At 44.0% G+C, this 20,369-nt stretch overlaps 1 protein-coding gene across 3 annotated transcripts in view; it reads left to right on the top strand.

Moving 5' to 3' along the window:
• The first annotated feature begins 240 nt into the window (after window positions 1-240).
• tgfbr1b (transforming growth factor, beta receptor 1 b) overlaps window positions 241-20,369 on the top strand; it is a 57,748-nt gene continuing 37,619 nt past the window's right edge. For all 3 annotated transcript variants that reach the window (XM_024392773.2, XM_042308602.1, XM_042308601.1), the window contains exon 1: window positions 241-389. In XM_024392773.2, the coding sequence (XP_024248541.1) occupies window positions 320-389 (70 nt within the window). In that variant the 5' untranslated portion in view covers window positions 241-319. The remainder of the gene's footprint in view (window positions 390-20,369) is intronic.

Here is a 20,369-nt window from a genome sequence, read left to right as displayed (position 1 = left end):
AGTCATTTTAATTTCACCATAAGTGCTTTTTGCCTATGAAAACAAGCAAGTTGTAAAACTTGACGCGAGAGGCTTGTATAAACTACACCGTATCGGTTCATTGAAATAGTTTGAAATGATTGAATAAAACCCCGTCGCAAATAAAATATTAAATGGAGAATTCTGTGAATCGTCAGTAAATGTTTACCACCCGCACGAGAAGGCTTGCATGGTCTGGGCGGGGTGTGGTAGCGGTCCCGGCCAATCAGACAGTTTTTTTCTCAACCATGGACTATCGACAGAAGTTGAGACAGGCAGTCTGGAGTAAATCTGAACCACGATGGACGCAATAACCCGTTGTCTCGTGTTAATAGTCCTGTTCTTTGGGACTAGGATTCAAGAAAATGATGGTAAGTGAGCGAGGCTATGCCCCGACAGCTATTTATTTCCTCCAATATGTTCTGGCCACGAAGTTTGATTTCGTGGCGTCCGTTGTTGCTCTTTGTTTCAAGAAGTGCCAGCCCTAAAGACTATTTTCAAAGATGGCGCAGGTCAAAGCAAGCTGAGCTGTCAGTGGAATGTTTATTGTTTAGGGAATGTTTGCCCGGGGGGACGAGCGAAAATAGCTAAAAGTCTCATGCACCTCCAAGGGCTTCGGCTTTAGTCCAGGAACAAAGCAGGATACACTCCGGTCAAGTCATTTGCAACCCGCTGTGCTCCAGCTTTGACTGATTTATGTAGTAGTATTCCTCATTTGAGAAAATACAAAGTTGGCATCCTTGCACAGCTGTTTGTGTCATCGTCGTGTTATCGTTAATTTATCGTGCTGGACACGGACGGAGGAGTTTACTGAGCGCTGAAAAACGCCTCATGGCAGGACTGTCCAGGCCATGGCTATGTTTTGCATTTGTGTCCGTGTAGCTAAATAGTCGCAGCTACTACGTTAGCTAACTTAGCTGTCTATTTTGAGGGAGAATTGAGGTTAGATATCTACAAATACCTGTTCAGTCAACAGAGACGAGATGGATTTAGTTTAATTTGACACCTAGTTATAGTAACGTTATAGCTTTCCAGTTGGTTATAAATCCATCTATTTAGCTAGTCTTTTATTGTTACTACAGTATGTATTCGCTAGTTACTCATGCTTTTCTTGTAAAACAGCTACGGTTTCAAATGTGTTGACAGTTTAAGTTAAAGCAAAGCTAGCTAACGCTAGTGACCGATCAAGGGGCTGTTTAAAGTCATGCTCATTTTCTACAAACTTGTCTGTGCTCTCGTGTGAGCTTCGCTGAGAACTGAACTGGCAACATTTTGCTCGAAATTCTAGACAAGCTGAGCAACAACTATAGCTGTGTGCTGGGCAGCTGTCGTCCAACATTTGCCGACCATTTGATCATCGCGAGTTAACTCACAATAACAAAGACTTGACCCCCCCCCCTTCTATGCATTCTATATACCTAATTTCGATTATTGTACATTTCTTGGCGGCTATATGGCTGACAGTGTGCATTCACACTTGACACGGTTCCTTCATCCTAAATGTCGTTTTTGATGCTTTGTTGAAAAACAACTGTTTTTTTTGTATGAAAGTCAACCTGTGATTACCACAAACGTACTTAATTATATATATGTATATTTTACAAGAATATAGAATAATTCTGCTGCTTCGGAACCTCACGATATTCCTTTGTGTGACATTCCTTTGTGTAGATAGAGGGAGAGTCGATGCAAGCATGAATACATCTCAGCTCACAGTGGTTGTATCTTGATAATGTAAAGATAACCATTGAGGCAAAAGGTTCCGATACGTTTATCCTGTGTCCTTAAATAACGTTATTAATACTCAATTGATATGTTGCCCTGCAGAGGATCTGTCTCTCTTTTTGATATACCATTGACATGCTCCGGTGACATGGGAGCTGAAACGAGGCAGGATAATTTGCATCAGAATGTTATGAAATCAATAACCTTGATGCATATAATCCCATAGCTAAAGGAGCTGACCACTTACTCGAATTGAAGGCACTGGACTTCTGTTCGCTTTTTCCTCACCCATAAGAAGCTTAGCATTAGGCTATCTGTGCATTTCGTGGGAGTGTTTTTGTGTAAGATAGGGGATGAATCCTCAGTTCCCCACCCCAGAATATTTGATGCCGTCACCACTGTCATCAATAATTCACAGCTTCAAGACAGACCAGATATGAAATAGTTCATGTAAATACACGCACTAAAATTGTACATGTTCTTACTTCGGCTTGTAGAGGACAGTAGCCTAGTGCTCATCATACATGCTGTCAGTAACATGTATGACACACAGAGGGCAGACAATAATCAATAAATTGTCAATTCGATTGGTCACCCTACCCATGTTGTTTACATCATGGGACCTCTCTAACCAGACTCAGTACAACATCACCTTTATTTTAGCTACATTGCATGGGACGTTAGTCACAAGCAGTTCATTTCACATCATCTGTGGAGACAGCTGGTGTTTGACCTTTGCGTCCTCCGGTGACCTTTTGAAAACCTCATTACTGTCCAGCACAGAGCTCCCGTGGTGCTCAACACGCTCACAGAATTCTGTGTGCCGGAGCCCCCTTTTCCATTTTGGATCTGCATAAAACTTGCATTGCTTTCTCTCTGCAGACTGTGCAAGGAAACAGCACATTTTTGTCTGGGAAATAAAAAAGATGTGCAGCTTAGTTTGACTTCTCTGGGGTGCCATTTCTGAAAATAAAACCGCATCAAAAGCTCTAACTGCCAGTGTTACCATGTCGATGTGGCATCAGAATATCAAATGGGGTATCAACTTCAGTCACATCCATAACCTTTTTCTCTTGGAGCAACTCTTTCCCTCTTCTCTGAACCTCTATGGACGATTATAAGCCCCACAAACTGAGCTCACCCCGCTAGTCCAAGAGGGGTGTTTGTTACGGTGAATACAGTAACGCTACCTTTTGGTCAGAGGAATCTGAAGCATCCGAGTGACCCCAAACTGCCTGTTGTCCTGGCTTAAGGGACCACAACTAATATGAGAAGTTGTATTTTTGCCAGCTGTGATTGGATTCATGGGCAGTGATGCATTCAAACGACCCGCTTTCGGTGGCATCTGTGGGGATTGTAGCTTTTTAAAGAACAGAGACAGACCTATTATGTGCTGGGCTTTTGGTTTTTGTTGTTTTTCTGCTCTTATCCCTCCAATTGCCTGTGTTTAGGCTTACAGGGTTTGAATAAATGTTGAGAGAGCGGTAAGCATTCTTTCTCAGTTAAAAGGCTCTAGCAATTCTGCCAGGAAGGAAGTACATTGATCATTCTCCTCACACAAATACAGAAAAACTGAATAATGGCTTTTCCATTGGAAATAGTTTAGGCCTACCTGTTTTTGCAATCTCTATTAATCGGTCGCTGCCTTTCTCTCCTCCAATTGCTCTACAGACACTCGTATCAAGCAGCTGTATGCATTGCTTTTATGTCACTATCCTCTTTATCTGGAGAATATTTTAGAAGCAATTTTAGCTAAGTGCCTTTCTCAAGGGCAGAAAAGCCCCCCACCCCCCCATATGAACTGCGTGCCCCTATCTAGCTCATAAAACTCCTGCCCATCATGGAGAAATGGTGTGCCATGCACTGCACTCATCCACACAGCCTGAACTACCTTCCTGCTTGGAGGATACGTGTGTGCTTGGAAGAGACGTCAGAGGAGCAGTTGGTCCCTACTGGAGTTGGCCGTTTCTTCAATCCTCTCAATCACCTCAGCTGGCGAACGGTTTGGATAGTCAACCTGCTATGAACTCGCTGTTTTAAACTGATGGAGCGATCAATTTGAGTAAAGGTATAGTCTACAGCCCCTTGAATCAGTGCTTTTGAACACTCCCTGACAAGATTACGAGATGATTAATGGCCTCCCGCCCTGGATTAAAACCAACGGAAACGGTCAACGGTGTACATAACCACATGGTACAGTAGCTCCAATGTTTATCATATTAATGTCGACGTGGCTAGCTTTTTCAAACAGAAATTTGCATCCTGTAGTACTAACTCAAAAAAGTTCTGGGACACTGTAAAGTCCATGGAGAATAAGAGCACCTCCTCCCAACTGCCCACTGCTCTGAGGCTAGGAAACACTGTCACCACCGATAAATCCACTATAATTGAGAATTTCAATAAGCATTTCTCTACGGCTGTCCATGCTTTCCAGCTGGCTACCCCTACCCCGGTCAACTGCCCGGCACCCTTCACAGCAACCCGCCAAAGCCCCCACCATTTCTCCTTTACCCAAATCCAGATAGCTGATGTTCTGAAAGAGCTGAAAAATCTGGAACCCTACAAATCAGCCGGGCTAGACAATCTGGACCCTCTCTCCCTCTGCCGCGGTCATCCCCCTCTTCAAAGGGGGTGACACTGTAGACCCAAACTGCTACAGACCTATATCTATCCTACCCTGTCTTTCTAAGGTCTTCGAAAGCCAAGTTAACAAACAGATTATGACCATTTCGAATCCCACCGTACCTTCTCCGCTATGCAATCAGGTTTCAGAGCTGGTCATGGGTGCACCTCAGCCACACTCAAGGTCCTAAACGACGACATAACCGCCATCGATAAGAGACATTACTGTGCAGCTGTATCATCGACCTGGCCAAGGCTTTCGACTCTGTCAATCACCACATTCTTATTGGCAGACTCGACAGCCTTGATTTCTCTAATGATTGATTTACCAACTACTTCTCTGATAGAGTTCGGTGTGTCAAATCGGAGGGCTTGTTGTCCGGACCTCTGGCAGTTTCTATGGGGGTGCCACAGGGTTCAACCTCGGGCCGACTCTCTTCTCTGTATACATCAATGACGTTGCTCTTGCTGCTGGTGATTCTCTGGTACACCTCTACGCAGATGACACCATTCTGTATACTTCTGGCCCCTCTTTGGACACGGTGTTAACTAACCTCCAGATGAGCTTCAATGCCATACAACTCTCCTTCTGTGGCCTCCAACTGCTCTTAAACGCAGGGAAAACTAAATGCATGCTATTCAACCGATCCCTGTCCGCACCTGCTCGCCCGTCCAGCATCACTACTCTGGACGGTTCTGACTTATATGTGGACAACTACAAATACCTAGGTGTCTGGTTAGACTGTAAACTCTCCTTCCAGACTCACATTAAGCATCCCCAATCCAAAATTAAATCTAGAATTGGCTTCCTATATCGCAACAAAGCATCCTTCACTCATGCTGCCAAACATACCCTTGTAAAACTGACCATCCTACCGATCCTCGACTTCGGTGATGTCATCTATAAAATAGCCTCCAACACTACTCAACAAACTGGATGCAGTCTATCACAGTGCCATCCGTTTTGTCACCATAAGCCCCATACACTACCCACCATTGCGACCTGTACGCTCTCGTTGGTTGGCCTTCGCTTCATACTCGTCGCCAAACCCATTGGCTACAGGTTATCTACAAGTCTCTGCTAGGTAAAGCCCCGCCTTATCTCAACTCACTGGTCACCATAGCAGCACCCACTCGTAGCACGCGCTCCAGCAGGACAATCTCACTGGTCACCCCCAAAGCCAATTCCTCCTTTGGTCGTCTTTCCTTCCAGTTCTCTGCTGCCAATGACTGGAACGAACTGCAAAAATCTCTGAAGCTGGATACTCGTATCTCCCTCACTAGCTTTAAGCACCAGCTGTCAGAACAGATCACGATACCTGTACACAGATGGGCTATCAACCGACCTCATCCCCATACAGTATTTATTTATTTCTTGCCCCTCTGCACCCCAGTATCTCTACTTGCACATTCATCTTCTGCACATCTACCATTCCAGTGTTTTAAATTGCTATATTGTAATTACTTCGCCACCATGGCCTATTTATTGCCTTAACTCCCTTATCTTACCTCATTTGCACTCACTGTACATAGACTTTTTGTTTTCTTTTGTTCTGCTGTATTATTGACTATGTTTTGTTTATTCCATGTGTAACTCTGTGTTGTTGTTTGTGTCATTGCTGTGCTTTATCTTGGCCAGGTCGCAGTTGCAAATGAGAACTTGTTCTCAACTAGCCTACCTGGTTAATTAAAGGTGAAATATATATATATTTTTAAATAAATAAATATTCATCTGCCTCACCTTCCTTGTCTCACCACCTAGCCGTATTGTAGCAGAATAAAAAATTTAAAAAAATTGTACCAGCCCAATATGTTCTTCTTTTCGTTTCAAAAACAAATATATTACTAGTAAGGTGTAATTGGGTATATTGCTTCATTTCATTTTTGTTACCTGTTTATTTTAACCAATGTATGTTTAAATAATTTTGATCCAATTTATTATTATAGATCAGGGCTCTACGCTGACATTTTTACAATGTATACATTTATGTGCTCCTAAGTAGAATTGTAGAAGCATACAAATGCATTTAGGAGAACAATGACTAAAATGTAATGAATAAATGTTTTTGGGAGTGATCCATGCTCAATCAAGCACAGTTATTGGGTGAGACAAACATTTTCAGCCGGCACTTTAGGACTGGTTTCTTTCACTCAGGCCCCACTTCCAGGATTGGGGAACATCCAACCCTGCTAATGGCTGAATTTGGAGCTCCTTGATTGAGCTGGCTGCATCAAACTGAAAAAGTGTGCTCTCAGGCCTGCCTCGCTCCAGCAACAGAAGGGCAGGTTTACGACTCCTCCCTGTGCCTCCAAGGCGGTTTGGTTCGCTGGGTATTTATAAAGAACACTCAGTCATGTGCTCTGACACACCAGCAATTAGTACAGCCTCCAGCAAAGAGAGGGGCGAAAAGTTAGCACTTCAGCATTGACTGGTACTCGCTGTGCGACTCTTATTGCTCCTTTCCTGTCTGAAGTCTAATTAACACGTCAGGATAGTGGCAAACATCAGCAGAAATGCCATGGGCAGGCCAGGCATACACAGACTTTTCAAACGGCTGTGAAGAAGCCTTGCAGGCTTGCATATATTTCTTGAACACTGTTGTAGGCTATTGTTCAAGATATGGTGTCCCACAAACCCATTGCAGTGTTGATAGTTGAAAAGTAGGCCTTTCTTACACATTGTTTGGATGAATAAGTGTTCATCCATTTTATGCAGCAATTATGCTTTTTAAACACACTTAAGACATCGTCCAATCTCTTAATGAAACTAGATAATTATGTATTTTTCTGTCACGTTATGGTTGTGATTTAAAGCTTTTAAGCTCCATGCTCAGACTTGTAGCCCATACCTGCAAGTTGTAAAATGTCACCAATTTGAGTAAACCGCAGCAGCAACAAACCCATCTAACCCAGAGCTCTTTTTTTAATTCAAGGCCAATTGTTTTTTTCTTATTCATTATGCAAATCCTACTACCTTGAGGTATTTTGTGGGCTCTTTTGAGAAAACATCCGTTGCTAACCGACTGTCACATCCCAGTGAGTCAGTGGAGCATCTGAGCTGTTGGAGCTGAAGGTCTCTGCTGAACAGCTGGCATCAACGGGAGACGCTTTCTCTTAAATCAACCTGATGCATATTCATTAGAGTACTCGTTCAGCCATCCCCATGTTTATATTGAATGTCTGCTCACTGGGAATTGGCCGTTAACTGTATTTAAACTCACTGCTCCCTCGATGCACCTGTGAAGAACGACATTGGCCTTTTTTATTTTGACTTTCTGTTCTAACCTACTAAGAGTTCTTAGGAAACTATGCAGTATTTTGTGTTTTTATGTATTATTTCTTACATTGTTACCCCAGGAAATCTGAAGTCTTATATCCAATAGTTCTTCTCTGCATGTAATAAGAGCAACGTCAACTTACCAACATTACGACAAGGAATACGACTTTCCTGAAGCGGATCCTCTGTTCGAACCACCACCCAGGACAATGGAGCTAATTGCAGTAGGCGATCCAAAACAACGACGCAGATGAAGCAGCCGCCTGGCCAGGTTCCGTAGATGTGCACACCGCTCCTGAGTATATTACTAGCCAATGTCCAGTCTCTTGACAACAAGGTAGACAATTTGAGCAAGGGTTGCCTTCCAGAGAGACATCAGAGATTGTAACATTCTCTGTTTCATGGAAACATGGCTCTCTCGGGATATGTTGTCAGAATCAGGTCAGCCACCGGGCTTCTCCATGCATCGATCCGACAGAGATAAACGCCTCTCTGGGAAGGGTGGGGGAGTATGCTTTATGATTAATGACTAATGGTGTAATCAGATCAACATACAGGAATTGAAGTCCCTCTGCTCACCCGATCTAGAATTACAATCAAGTACCGGCCATTTTACCTACCAAGAGATTTCTCGTCAGTCACAGCTCTGTACATTCCCCCTCAAGCAGACACCAAGACGGCCATCAAAGAACTTCACTGGACTATTTGCAAAGTGGAAACCATACATCCTGACGCTGCATTTATTGTAGCTGGGGGTTTTAACAAAGCAAATTTGAGAAGAATTCTACCAAAATTCTTCCAGCTTGTTGATTGCGCTACGCGCATGCTCAATAACCTCGACCACTGCTACTCTAACTTCTACGATGCATACAAAGCACTCCCCCGCCCTCCCTTTGGGAAATCCGACCACGACGTCATCATGCTCCTTCCGTCTTATAGGCCGAAAACTCTACAGGATGTACCAGTGACAAGAACCATTCAATGATGTTCCGACCAATCGGAAGCCACACATCAAGATTGTTTTGATCACGCGGACTGGAATATGTTCCGGTCAGCCTCAGAGAACAACATCGACCTATACGCTGACTCTGAGTGTATTTTATAAAGAAGTGTGTATATATAAACAGTGTAGCTATTCCCTCCAAGGCAATCAAACAAGCAAAAAACCAGTACAGAGACTAGGTGGAGTTGCAATTCAAAAGCTCAGACATGAGGCTAATGTGGCAGGGTCTACAGGAAAACCCGTAGAACTCACCTGTCATCATGATGTGCTTTGAGAGACTAGTCAAGGATCATATCACCACCACCTTACCGGCCACCCTAGACCCACTTCAGTTTGCAACAGGTCCACAGGTGCTGTAATCGCCATCACACTGCCCTATCCCATCTGGACAAAAGGAATACCTTTGTCAGAATGCTGTTCATTGACTACAGCTCAGCATTCAACACCATAGTACCCTCCAAGCTCATCATCAAGCTAGAGGACCTGGGTCTCAATCCCGCCCTGTGCAATTGGGCCCTGGACTTTCTGACAGACCGTCCCCAGGTGGTGAAGGTAGGAAACAACATCCCCACTTCGCTGACTCTCAATACTGGGGACCCACAAGGGTGCGTGCTCAGCCCCCTCCTGTACTCCCTGTTCACCCATGACTGTGTGGGCATGCACGCCTCCAACTCAATCATCAAGTTTGCAGACAACACAACAGTAGTGGGCTTGATTACCAACAACGACGAGATGGCCTACAGGGAGGAGGTGAGTGCACTCGGAATGTGGTGTCAGGAGAACAACCTCAGTCAATGTCAACAAAACAAAGGAGCTGATCGTGGACATCAGGAAACAGCAGGGGAAGCACCCCCCTATCTAAATCGAAGGGACAGCAGTGGAGAAGGTGGAAAGCTTCAAGTTCCTCGGCGTACACGTCACAGACAAACTGAATGGTCCACTCACACAGACAGTGTGGTGAAGAAGGCGCAACAGCACCTCTTCAACCTCAGGAGGGTGAAGAAATTTGTCTTGTCACCCAAAACCCTGACAAACTTTTACAGATGCGCAATCGAGAGCATCCTGTCGGGCTCTCCATGGGGGGGGGGGGTGCAGCATTCTGCACAACGCAACATCTGGGGCAAACTACCTACCTCCATGACACCTACAGCACCTGATGTCACAGGAAGGCCAAAAAGATCATCGAGGACATCAACCACCTGAGCCACTGCCTGTTCACTCCGCTACCATCCAGAAGGCGAGGTCAGTACAGGCGCGTAAAGCTGGGACAGAGAGACGAAAAACAGCTTCTATCTCAAGGCCATCAGACTGCTAAACAGCAATCACTAACTCAGAGGCTGCTCCCTACATTGAGACCCAATCATTGGCCACTTTAATAAATGGATCACTAGTCACTTTATACAAGCACTCTAAGTAATGCCACATTAATGATGTTTACATATCTTACATTACTCATCACGTGTATATACTGTATTTTATACCATCTATTGCACCTTGCCTATGCGGTCGGCCATCGCTCATCCATATACTTACTTGTACATATTCTCGTTCACCCCTTTAGATTTATGTGTGTTAGATAGTTGTTGGGAAATTGTTAGATATTACTGCACTGTTGGAACTAGAAGCACAAGCATTTGCAAGCTACACTTGCAATAACATCTGCTAACCTTGTGTATGTGACAAATACAATTTGATTTGATATTAGTAAATTATCATATAGCCCATTTGTTGTGACCCGCAGGTCTAATTGAGAGAACTAACAGATGTGCTTAAATGCTCCCTTTTGCTTTCAGTTCCTTTTTGAGAGTCCTAAACCCTAAGCTTGTGCTTTGTTTCTGCTTAAACATCCAGACACAGCTGTGCTTTTGTCCGTGAGGCTGCAGAGGGAGGTTCTGGTCTGTGTGGGGATGGTCTGAGAGGACGGTCCCCATCCCCACATCAGTTCTGGACATAAGCCCTGCCATAATGGAGGTGATGGAGATAGGGCTGGGGATCGGGGCAGGCTGTGACCTATGGAAATGACTCTGGGGAGCCGTGTTTGCTGAATAAGGGGAAAGAACAAACTGGCTGATTTTTAAGTAGATGAGTGGGGGCAGGGGAACGTGCGGGGTATGTGTTTTTTGTGTGTGCTTTTGCCAGATGCGTGTGTGTACCCTTTACTCCATGTGATAACTACATGCTGTGCCACACCACTTTTCAAGGTAACTCTGTACTGGAAGCCAGCAGGGGTACAGGGAATGCAGTTTCCAGGAAACTGGAGTAATTAATTTGATTGCGCATGAAGGTGAGCACGAGCTGGAATGAGGGGTTGCATTGATGATAGACCCACGTGACTTCGCGCCACACCCCTCCTCCTCACTCTCTGCCACTCTCCACCTGGCCTAGGGAATGAGTTGATATGGATTATTATCTATCCTGTTGCATAGTCACTTTACCCTGACCCTATGTACATATCTACCTCAATTTACCTCGCACTTCGACTCGGTGCTGGTACCCTGTGTATTTATCGTTACTCATTGTGTTTAAAAAAAAATATTTTTCACATTTTCTCATTGTTGGGAAGGAACTGTAAGTAAGCATTTCACTGTTACTCTACACCTGTTGTTTATGTGACAAATACAATTTTGATTTGAGCTGGGCTACCCCAAGGCTGGCTGGGTGGGGCAAAGCACACAGACTACCCCAGCCACAAGCTAAGCTCTATATTTTGTTTTTTAAGGAACAGCAGCAACTAAGACAATTTACGTAGTGCAGAGACGGCCGGGAATTTGTGCGCGAGTTCGTTTCTGCTGTTACATGGACTCTACAGCCTGATGAAACTTTGTTGCTCCTTGCTGAATCAAGCAAAGTGTTTTCAAAATCAAGTCTTTTGTTGCCTAGGCAACACTACCCTCCCTGCAGCAGCAGCACATGGAGTTAGGTGAGGAGAATATATATATATATGTGTGTGTATATATAGATATGTGTGTGTGTATATATATGTGTGTATAACTATTATTTTTTCTTTTTCGGTGACCTCAGGCATTTGGCTGACGATTAACTTGAAGATATGGAACTACATTTGTGCAAAGACTATACATTTGCTGCTGCGTTAACCCACGCCATTACACCAGGGAGAGTAATTAGTGTAGCCTAATTATTTATTTGAAGGAGGAAGTAAAGGGCGCCCTAACCAAACACCTTGCGCTTCCCTTCGTACAATACGACGACCGCAGGGGGCACAGTCCAGTATTCCAAATACGTATGGGCTACTTGACTTAGCTTTGCACACAGTAAGAATTGTTCAAATGATCTTTTACAGGAGATGCGTTTTAATCGTCACATGTAGACACTTCAAAATCCAATGGTGTTAGAATAGGAACATTTTCTTCAAGCATCTAGTGCCAAGTGCTTTTGCTATGATTCTGCCATAAAATATAGCCTAGTTGCTTTGTGGTGAAATGACCGTCTCCTTTCTCACCGGCATGTAGAAGACATTTGTATTTTAAAGTGCTTAAGGTTTGTGAGCTCAAAAGGCCAGCGCTTCTGTTCCGTTTGATTGGAGCTTAATCTCCCATGCAAAAAAACTCTTCTGCCTGTAATCTTCTCTCCTTTTTTTTTTTTTTTTTTTTTTTTTTTTTTTCTAGGTCTCTAAACATTGCTGAATCTCCTTGTAGTTATGACACTCATTAGCAGGAGGGAATTCTCAGCCCCAGGTGAAAAATGTTTCAAGAATAGTGGCTGAAGTAAAGTAGGCTATGCATAACTTCAGTGTTTATCCTGATAGGCAGATCTGTTCTGGATGCTCTCCGCAGCAGAGGGCCATTGTCCAAGTTGGTCGGAGCTAGGGCTGTTGCAGTGACCATATTACTTCCATCCACTCCGACAGTCATAACCGCAGTAAAATTCCACGTGACCGTTGAGCCACAGTAATCTCCTTTTTATGCACTCCGGACATGCTTTGGTAGTACCCAACTTGCTAATGACCTTCAGGTCCTAATGGCCTGGTACTCAGGGCTTTATTGTTCCTCTAACCACTCTGACATCAATGCAAATGCTTGAAAATCAAATCAAACTCTTATCAAAACAGTATTGTGCTTTTAAACTCACCTCACTGATGATAAATTTGAAGAAAGAAGTTCAACAGCAGGTTGAAACTGAATGTAAAACATGGTTGTTGTGGATGTTGTTTCAAAGTCTAACACAACAAAGTGGACAGTGCTTTCCAAGGGGATGATTAATTCAAAACAGCCATATGCATGTTCTAGCTTGTACTCATAGGCTTCTAAGACCATGTTTATTTTTTTTAAATTAGGCAACTTTAGTTGGGAATGATAACTCTAAATCTAGCGTATATGACCTGTTTAAAATGATCCCTTTTACGCTCAACATATCCACTTCATATGTGCGCACTCTCGATCCGGAATGGGAAAGATATCCTTTTTTATTTTATTCAGCTAAATTGAATGCTATTCATCTTACTATGAGAAGAATATACTTTATCAGCATATCTTGTCAGCCAAATAAATAATCCTATGGCATGGAGCATAGACAGATAACGTACAGTAGGCCAACTGATATGTTTTTCTGAAAAAATAAATCTTGTCATAATGTTTCTTTAGACCTGACATGCAGCTTGTATGCCTGGAGATGCTAAACTTGTTTGTTAATTAATGTCTTTTGCACGACAATAACCGCCTGACAAAATGTCTTGACTGCCCTAGTCGGAGCCGATGACGCAGAGAGAAAAAAAAAGGGCATTAGTACAAGAACCACAGTAATTACAGGCTAGGCTGACTTGAAGGGAATTTCCTAAGAGAGTTAAAGCCACAATCTGGAAGATGGGCTGCATATCATTAGTGGACCGACAAAAATGTAACCAGTGACATGACATGTTCACATTCCAATAGCTCTTGATTTACATGATATACTGCATCTGTCAAGAAATAATATTCCACGATGACCTTTTTCTACATGAGTTATTGTTCTCGAATTTGTTTAGTCTCATGACAGTAAATCTTACGGCGCTTTAATGACTGAAATGCTGACAAACTGCTTTGAAATTTGCAGGTAAAGTCAAAATCTGCCTTTATACAATGGTCACCAAAGACCCACCATTTCTAACATACAAAAACTCTCATCTCCTCTGCTCGCTCTCTCTCTCTTTGCTGCTGCATACCCATTGAACTGGCCCCACTGCTGTTGAGTGCAAGATAATTCAATTACTTCATTAGAGGTCTCAGAAGATGTGAAATCCAATTGCCATTGATTTCTGAAATATGATGCGGTTGTCTTTTGACTCGTTTTTTGCTGTGCACCATGTATTAGATTAAACTTTCTACTGTCCTTTTCATTTGAAGCCTCTCTGGGGGCTCGTCGGTGCAGCAGGCACTTGAAGCCTGGTCTTGGCAAACTCCCCTCCACCTAATACTGTTAAAAAATAGCTTATTTAGTCGTAATCAGATTGTGCTAGGCCTATATGGAAATAAGCTAATTGGAGGCGTTGGAGGACTTCAATGACTCCTCATGACAAGGCTCTCCAAAATGCCAGTGTAATTTTCAAAGGTCTTTGTTGCAAAAATGTATTGGGGGGGTCTTGATGACCGCATATTTAATTCAGAAATATGTTGCCGCGCCCTCCGAAACAAGTTAACCCTCCGCTGACGCATGGACCCTTATCAGTGTGAAATAGGATCAACTTGGCACATTCTCAACTTTATCTGGAATTTATGATTTGTTGGTTATTTGAATCAGCTGTGTAGTGCTAGGGCAAAAACTAGGGATGCACCGATATTACATTTTTGGCCGATTCCGATATTTGCCTTGCCAAAAAAAAAACGATACCGATATTATTTTTAAAAATAATTCTAGTACAGTTAAATAGTTAACACTGATGCAGCGGTCTAAGGCACTGCATCTCAGTGCAAGAAGTGTCACTATAGTCCCTGGTTCGAATCCAGGCTCTATTGCATCTGGCCTTGATTGGGAGTCCCATAGGGCGGCACACAATTGGCCCAACATCGTCCAGGTTTGGCTGGGGTAGGCGGTCATTGCCAATAAGAATTTGTTCTTTACGGACTTGAATATTTAGAGGTTACACACCCACCACACTGACCAAAAAGTTATTTTTTTGGCCTTTACGTATGTCCCCATTACCAGTAAAGCATATATCTTTCACTTACTTGCTGTGCTGTTTCGTTCTTCATTTGTTCAGTCGTTTCATTCTCAACCAGGATTTCATCATACATGTCAAGCAGTGAAGTGTCTGGTCTGTCTGTCTGTGGCCTCTCTTCCTCGGTGCGCACTGTCACTGTGTCTGTGTCCATCTTTTCCAACTGTGTATGTAACATTTCACGTAAACCCTGTTTCTTGTCTACATCAAAGTAGAGATCCTTGTACCTAGCATCAAGCATGGTGGCGACACAGTAAAGAGGCTCAGAGAGAATTCCACTGACTTGCTTGTTCACAGCCTCAAGTACTTTTGTAAGTTTTAACCCCACGGTCTGTGTCAGTTTTGTTGAGCAGTTGTTTCAATGCCAGAGGATATCACGTCTGCTGCAGACGCAGTTGATTAGCTTATTTCTCGAGTCAGTTGTTCGAAAGGAGCTAGGAGTGTTTCCATGTTTCAAACATGTTCTCAAATGTCATTGAAATGACAACAGCGGTATGAGAACCAGCACATTCTTGAGCATGCAATATGGCTTTCCTCAGTACAAAATCCTTGTCGACCCACTGTGTTCATGGGCCTGACATCGCTGGTCCAAATGTCAGTTGTGAAGCTAATAACAGTGACACTCATAGATGTACGTTTCAACAATACTGTGTAGCTCCGGTAGGGCAACATCTGAAAAATGGTATGTACCGGGGCCCAACCAGTCGGCGAAAGCCAACATCATCCACGACAGAGGCCGGTTGATTGTCAAGGGCAATGAATTCCATTATCTTGCCTTTAATGGATTTCACCTTTGTTGTCTCGCTGAAATGTTCTTACTCTTTCAAATGACTGCTCGACTTGGAACTTGTTTAGTTGTTGAAGTGGGCGCTTAGTATTTTTCAGCTTTTGTTCTGTGTAGAGCTGTAGTTTTTGTGGTGTCATTACGTCATCTACTTACGTTGTATAGGTATGCACGTCAGCTTTGACATCAGATTTGCACATCGGCGTTAAACTAGACATCAGGACAATGTTGGCATTTTTTAGCTAATATCGCCCGATTCCGATATGCTTACTGATATATCGTGCATTCCTAGCAAAAACCTACACTCCTTGGGATCCTGAGGACTGAGTTTAGGAAACCCTGTAGAAGATCTTTTATTTCACTCCATTGTTGACCATTTGTCAGTTGCTGGCTACCTATCAGCCGTGTTGCTGTTCCTTGAGGGTAAGATGTCTTTCACCAGCCATATTGGTAGGCAGTGGTGGAAAAAGTACCCAGCTGTCATACTTGAGTAAAAGTAAAGATACCTTAATAGAAAATGACTAATGTAAAAGTATTCTTCTGTAAAAGTATTTGGTTTAAAATATACTTAACTATCAAAAGTAAAGTATACATTGCAAATTCCTTATATTAAGCAAACTAGATGGCACCATTTTCTTGTTTTTTAAATTTACAGATAGGCACAAGCACACTCCAACATTGACATAATTTACAAATGAAGCATGTGTGTTTAGTGAGTCTGCCAGATCAGAGGCAGTAGGGATGACCAGGGATGTTCGGTTGATAAGTGCGTGAATTTGACTATTTTCCTGTCCTGCTAAGCATTCAAAATGTAGCGTACATTTGGGTGTCAAGGAAAGGGTAAAAAGTACAATATTTTAAGGACTGTAGTGAAGTAAAAGTAGTCAAATATACCCCCCAGAAAAACTACAAAAACGACTAAAAATACTTTAAAGTACTACTTAAGTACTTTACACCACTGTTGCCGGGTGGTCAGGGCTCCACAGTGCTAGCATTTCACTAATTTGTGAATAAAAAAGTTAAGTATGATCTCATTTATAGATAAATAAATGCTGCAGTATTTCTGACATTTTGTTTCATAGCTGGTAAGCTATTTGCACAAAGTCAAAGAACTACGAATCTTATATAGCCTATCTGTGGCTGGTAGATATATTACATCTACCTGCCATAGTGGCTGGTGGACCAAAAAGTTTGTTTTAGACCCTGTTGGAGGCCCGCTTTTGGCTGCGTGTGGACCACTGTGCCCTTTTGGATGTTCATGTCATCTGTCCACTTTATTTGGCGGTGGCGTTCGGCACTCTGTAGACTTCTCACTTTGCTGACCCCTGTCCAAAAATAGTCTCTTTGCTCTGGGGCTCCGGCAGTAGTCCTCCCCAAAACCATTTTGGCTGTATCCAGCCACGATCTCTCTCTGGGTCAAGGCCAGCATGCTTTAGCCTGAAGTCTCTTACACAGTCCACCTGCCTATGGTCTGGTTCAGTCGTCTTAGCGGGTTTAAGGCATAGGGGATGACTGTTGTTCCCTCTACCAAGTAGTTAACAGAGTTGAGACAGTGGGCCAGCTCCCTCTCGAAGTGTATGCTGCTGATACATCAGGTTTCTTCTCCACCCAGGACCAGAGGCAGTCTCCTCTCTTGGGAAAGTAGAAGTGAGCAAATCTACATTTCCACTAGACAAAATATCCTCTGCTGAAACCATCAATAAGAGATTAGGTGTGACGTGCCTTGGCCGGTACACAGTGTCCCTGATCTCGAAGGCAGGCTGTGGGCTGAATCGTAAAGCAACGTGCCATCACGCCCCAATGGTTACTCCGCTGCTACTACTCCAGCCAAGCTCACCTAGAGAATCCATGAAACACCTAGCGAATGGGGTTGTGTTAACCCCCACTGTTTGAACTCATTTTGTTCTGTAGGTTGTTATTGAGACCACACAAGCCATGTTTTTTTTATTTGTAAAATATTAGGATCCCCATTAGCCAACGTCAGTGGCGATAGATAGTCTTACTGGGATACATGCTGGCAGTCCTCGCCTTCATTTAATCCCATATAGGAACACTCATCAGTATGCATGGTCAGGTGCAGCATTGCTGGTCAGGATCTTTTGCATACAGAGCTTCTAGTCTGTACCCTCGGTGCCTGGCTGTTATGTGTGCTAGCCCATGTCTAATCAACATGCAGTCCAGGAAGGCAGGGAGAATGGAGGTGCAGCGGAGTGGAGGGGGAGGAGTGGGGGATGGTGGAACTGTATGGATCCACGGTTCCTGGCCTGCTGCCAACAGGTCATTTTAACAGCAGTCTGTTAAAACAAGGGGACCTTTTTAGAGAGGGGGAGGAAGGGGTAGAATGCTCAGGTCTACCCTGAATTTCAAACCTGTCTGGAATCCATTTAAGTGCACTAGTGACAATCCGGCTAGTGAGGCTACTTGCAGGGTGACTAGCCACTCCTCTGTACTATATTGTACAAGTCCTGAGCTTAGTCATGCGGTGCTCTCATGCTATGCAGCATGTTTCTGCCATCAGCACATTCACACTTAGCAGTTATCTTTTGGTTGGTACTTTAGACAAGGGGTTGTCAGACTGATGTAATATATTCATTGATTTTGTCAGGTAGTAGGGTGAATTACTCATCAGGCCAGATGTGAGTGGTAATACCCAAGCTGTCTGCTTGCTGCTGCCTCAGGTAATGATTAGCAGCACTTGTCTTTTAACCGGCGGTTCCTGAATGCGGGTTAATGCGCCATGGGAGACGGAACGAAGGGGGAAAAACAAGGAAGGACGTACCTTCTCTACTTTCTACTGATCAGCCATCATCTTTTTCTCACTGTTGTTCTGCTGGCTCATTTGCATATTGTTTTGATACACTAGATGCACATGCTGTTGCCACTGACAAAATTGTTTAACCAATTGGAATGGGATATTAAATCCTGGCCTCGGTGCAATTGTAAATGCGTCGGAACTCTTGATGCAGATTACACCAAATTCATTTCATGCCCCCTGCTCAAGTATTGACTCGAGCGCCCGGGCTGTCGCTAGATCTAGCCTATTTGTTCACACCTCTTGCTTCTGTTTCTCTGTTACAAGAGGGGGGGGATTTTAGCCCCTAACTGCTTACTGACAGCTATGCATTGTTCGTGCGTTGCCTGGTAACGGCATGCATTTGGATGGTCTTGTGTTTAATAGATTAAAGACTGTGGCTCGGGGCTCTCTAGGTGCTGGTCTAGTGTGTGTGTGTGTGTGTGTGTGTGTGTGTGTGTGGAGTAACGTGGTGGGGCGACACAGGCCAGGGCAGCCTCGCTCCAGACATCAGCCTCTCTCAGCCTCCCTCTTGCTTCTTTCTCTCCTCCCCTTGTGTTAGGATGAGCCTCCACTGGAGTCTGATGACTGAAAACGCCCTTCTCTTCAAGTCCTGCCCCCCCCTTGTCGTCTGTGCTCCAACCCCGTGCCAGAAAGCATTCTCTTGGCACCTCCTCTATGCTAGCAGGGGCTCAGTGACGGAACGTGTATTTACATATTTACACTCTTCTGGCCTCTCCCTCTCTCGCTCTTGCGTTCTTGTTCTCTCGCTCTTCTCTCCTTCACTCCCTAGCTCAGCCAATCAGGTGGATTGTGCAGAGGCCCTCTTCCAACTCCCCTTTGTCTCTGGTCTGGAACCGGTGTGTGTTGTGTTCTGTACCGCTGACCTCTCCCCCTTTTCTCCTCCACGTTGAGGTTCTGTCAGTTTGCCTCTCCTCCGCTTCCCACCCTCTCTCATTCCCTTCTGGGTCAGTGAGCGCCGGATGAGATGTCCATCATTCCTCCCACAGCATGGTTGGTTCCCTGCCCTTGTCCTGGCCCTAGCCAGGCCAGCTGAGTGAAAGAGTCATCTCACCCCTCTTCAATGTAGGCTCCTACCCCCCCCTGCTGTAACTGTCTCCCTGGCCTCAGCACAAACAGGCCTGTGTGTTAGTATTTACACCACCTTCTTGTTCCCTTGTAGGGACTGGAAGGCCACAGCCGCTCACTCTTATTAGTTGGAAGAGAGAGTTCAGTTCTGATGACACAACTACTCTGGTTCATGTTTAGTGCATCTTCAAAGGAGCTTGTTTGATGCTGATGGCATTGACCATGTGTTTGCTCATTGCCTCTGGTCACTATGAAAAACCGGATGCATGTTTTGGAATATTTGTATTCTGTACAGGCTTCCTTTTCACTCTCCCATTTTAGGTTAGTATTGTGGAGTAACTACAATGTTGATCCATCCTCAGTTTTCTCCTATCATGGCCATTAAAACTCGTAACTGTGGAAAACGTCAAGGGGTGTGAATACTTTCTGAAGGCTCTGTATGTGGTCCTTGCCCTTAGTACCCTGATCCTGCCCCCTCTGGGTGTTTCTTTTTAATCTGACTGGGACTGCTTCTACGCCACCTTTCTAGGTGTGTGTGATAAAAAAAATTATATATGTGTGTGTGTAACCATGACCCAATTGTGATTAGAGGTAGACATGGAACAGTTTGTATGCGTTGGTGAGTGTGTGGTGTGGTTGGGTGTATTTGTCGAGTTGTTGGCTCACTGTGAGAGCTTTGTTTACGCTCCGTCTGTCCTCCAGGTCCGCTCCCCTAAATTAGTAAATAATTCCAATCGTGCCTATTTTGTTGAGCTGTTTTACCGGGTAGACTTTGTTTACTTGATGTAGAGCAAACATCAGGGGGTTGGAGAAAGCGAGAAAGGCCATTCATTTTTTCCCCCCCCTATACATTTTATGACACCTAACAAATGGTGCTTTGCCACAGACTAAATAAATTACCTGCTTCTT

Source organism: Oncorhynchus tshawytscha, linkage group LG29, assembly GCF_018296145.1.
Source record: "Oncorhynchus tshawytscha isolate Ot180627B linkage group LG29, Otsh_v2.0, whole genome shotgun sequence".
In the NCBI taxonomy this organism is placed as follows: Eukaryota; Metazoa; Chordata; class Actinopteri; order Salmoniformes; family Salmonidae; genus Oncorhynchus; species Oncorhynchus tshawytscha.
Note: the sequence above shows the minus strand (reverse complement) of the source record. Positions and strands in the feature narration are given on the sequence as shown.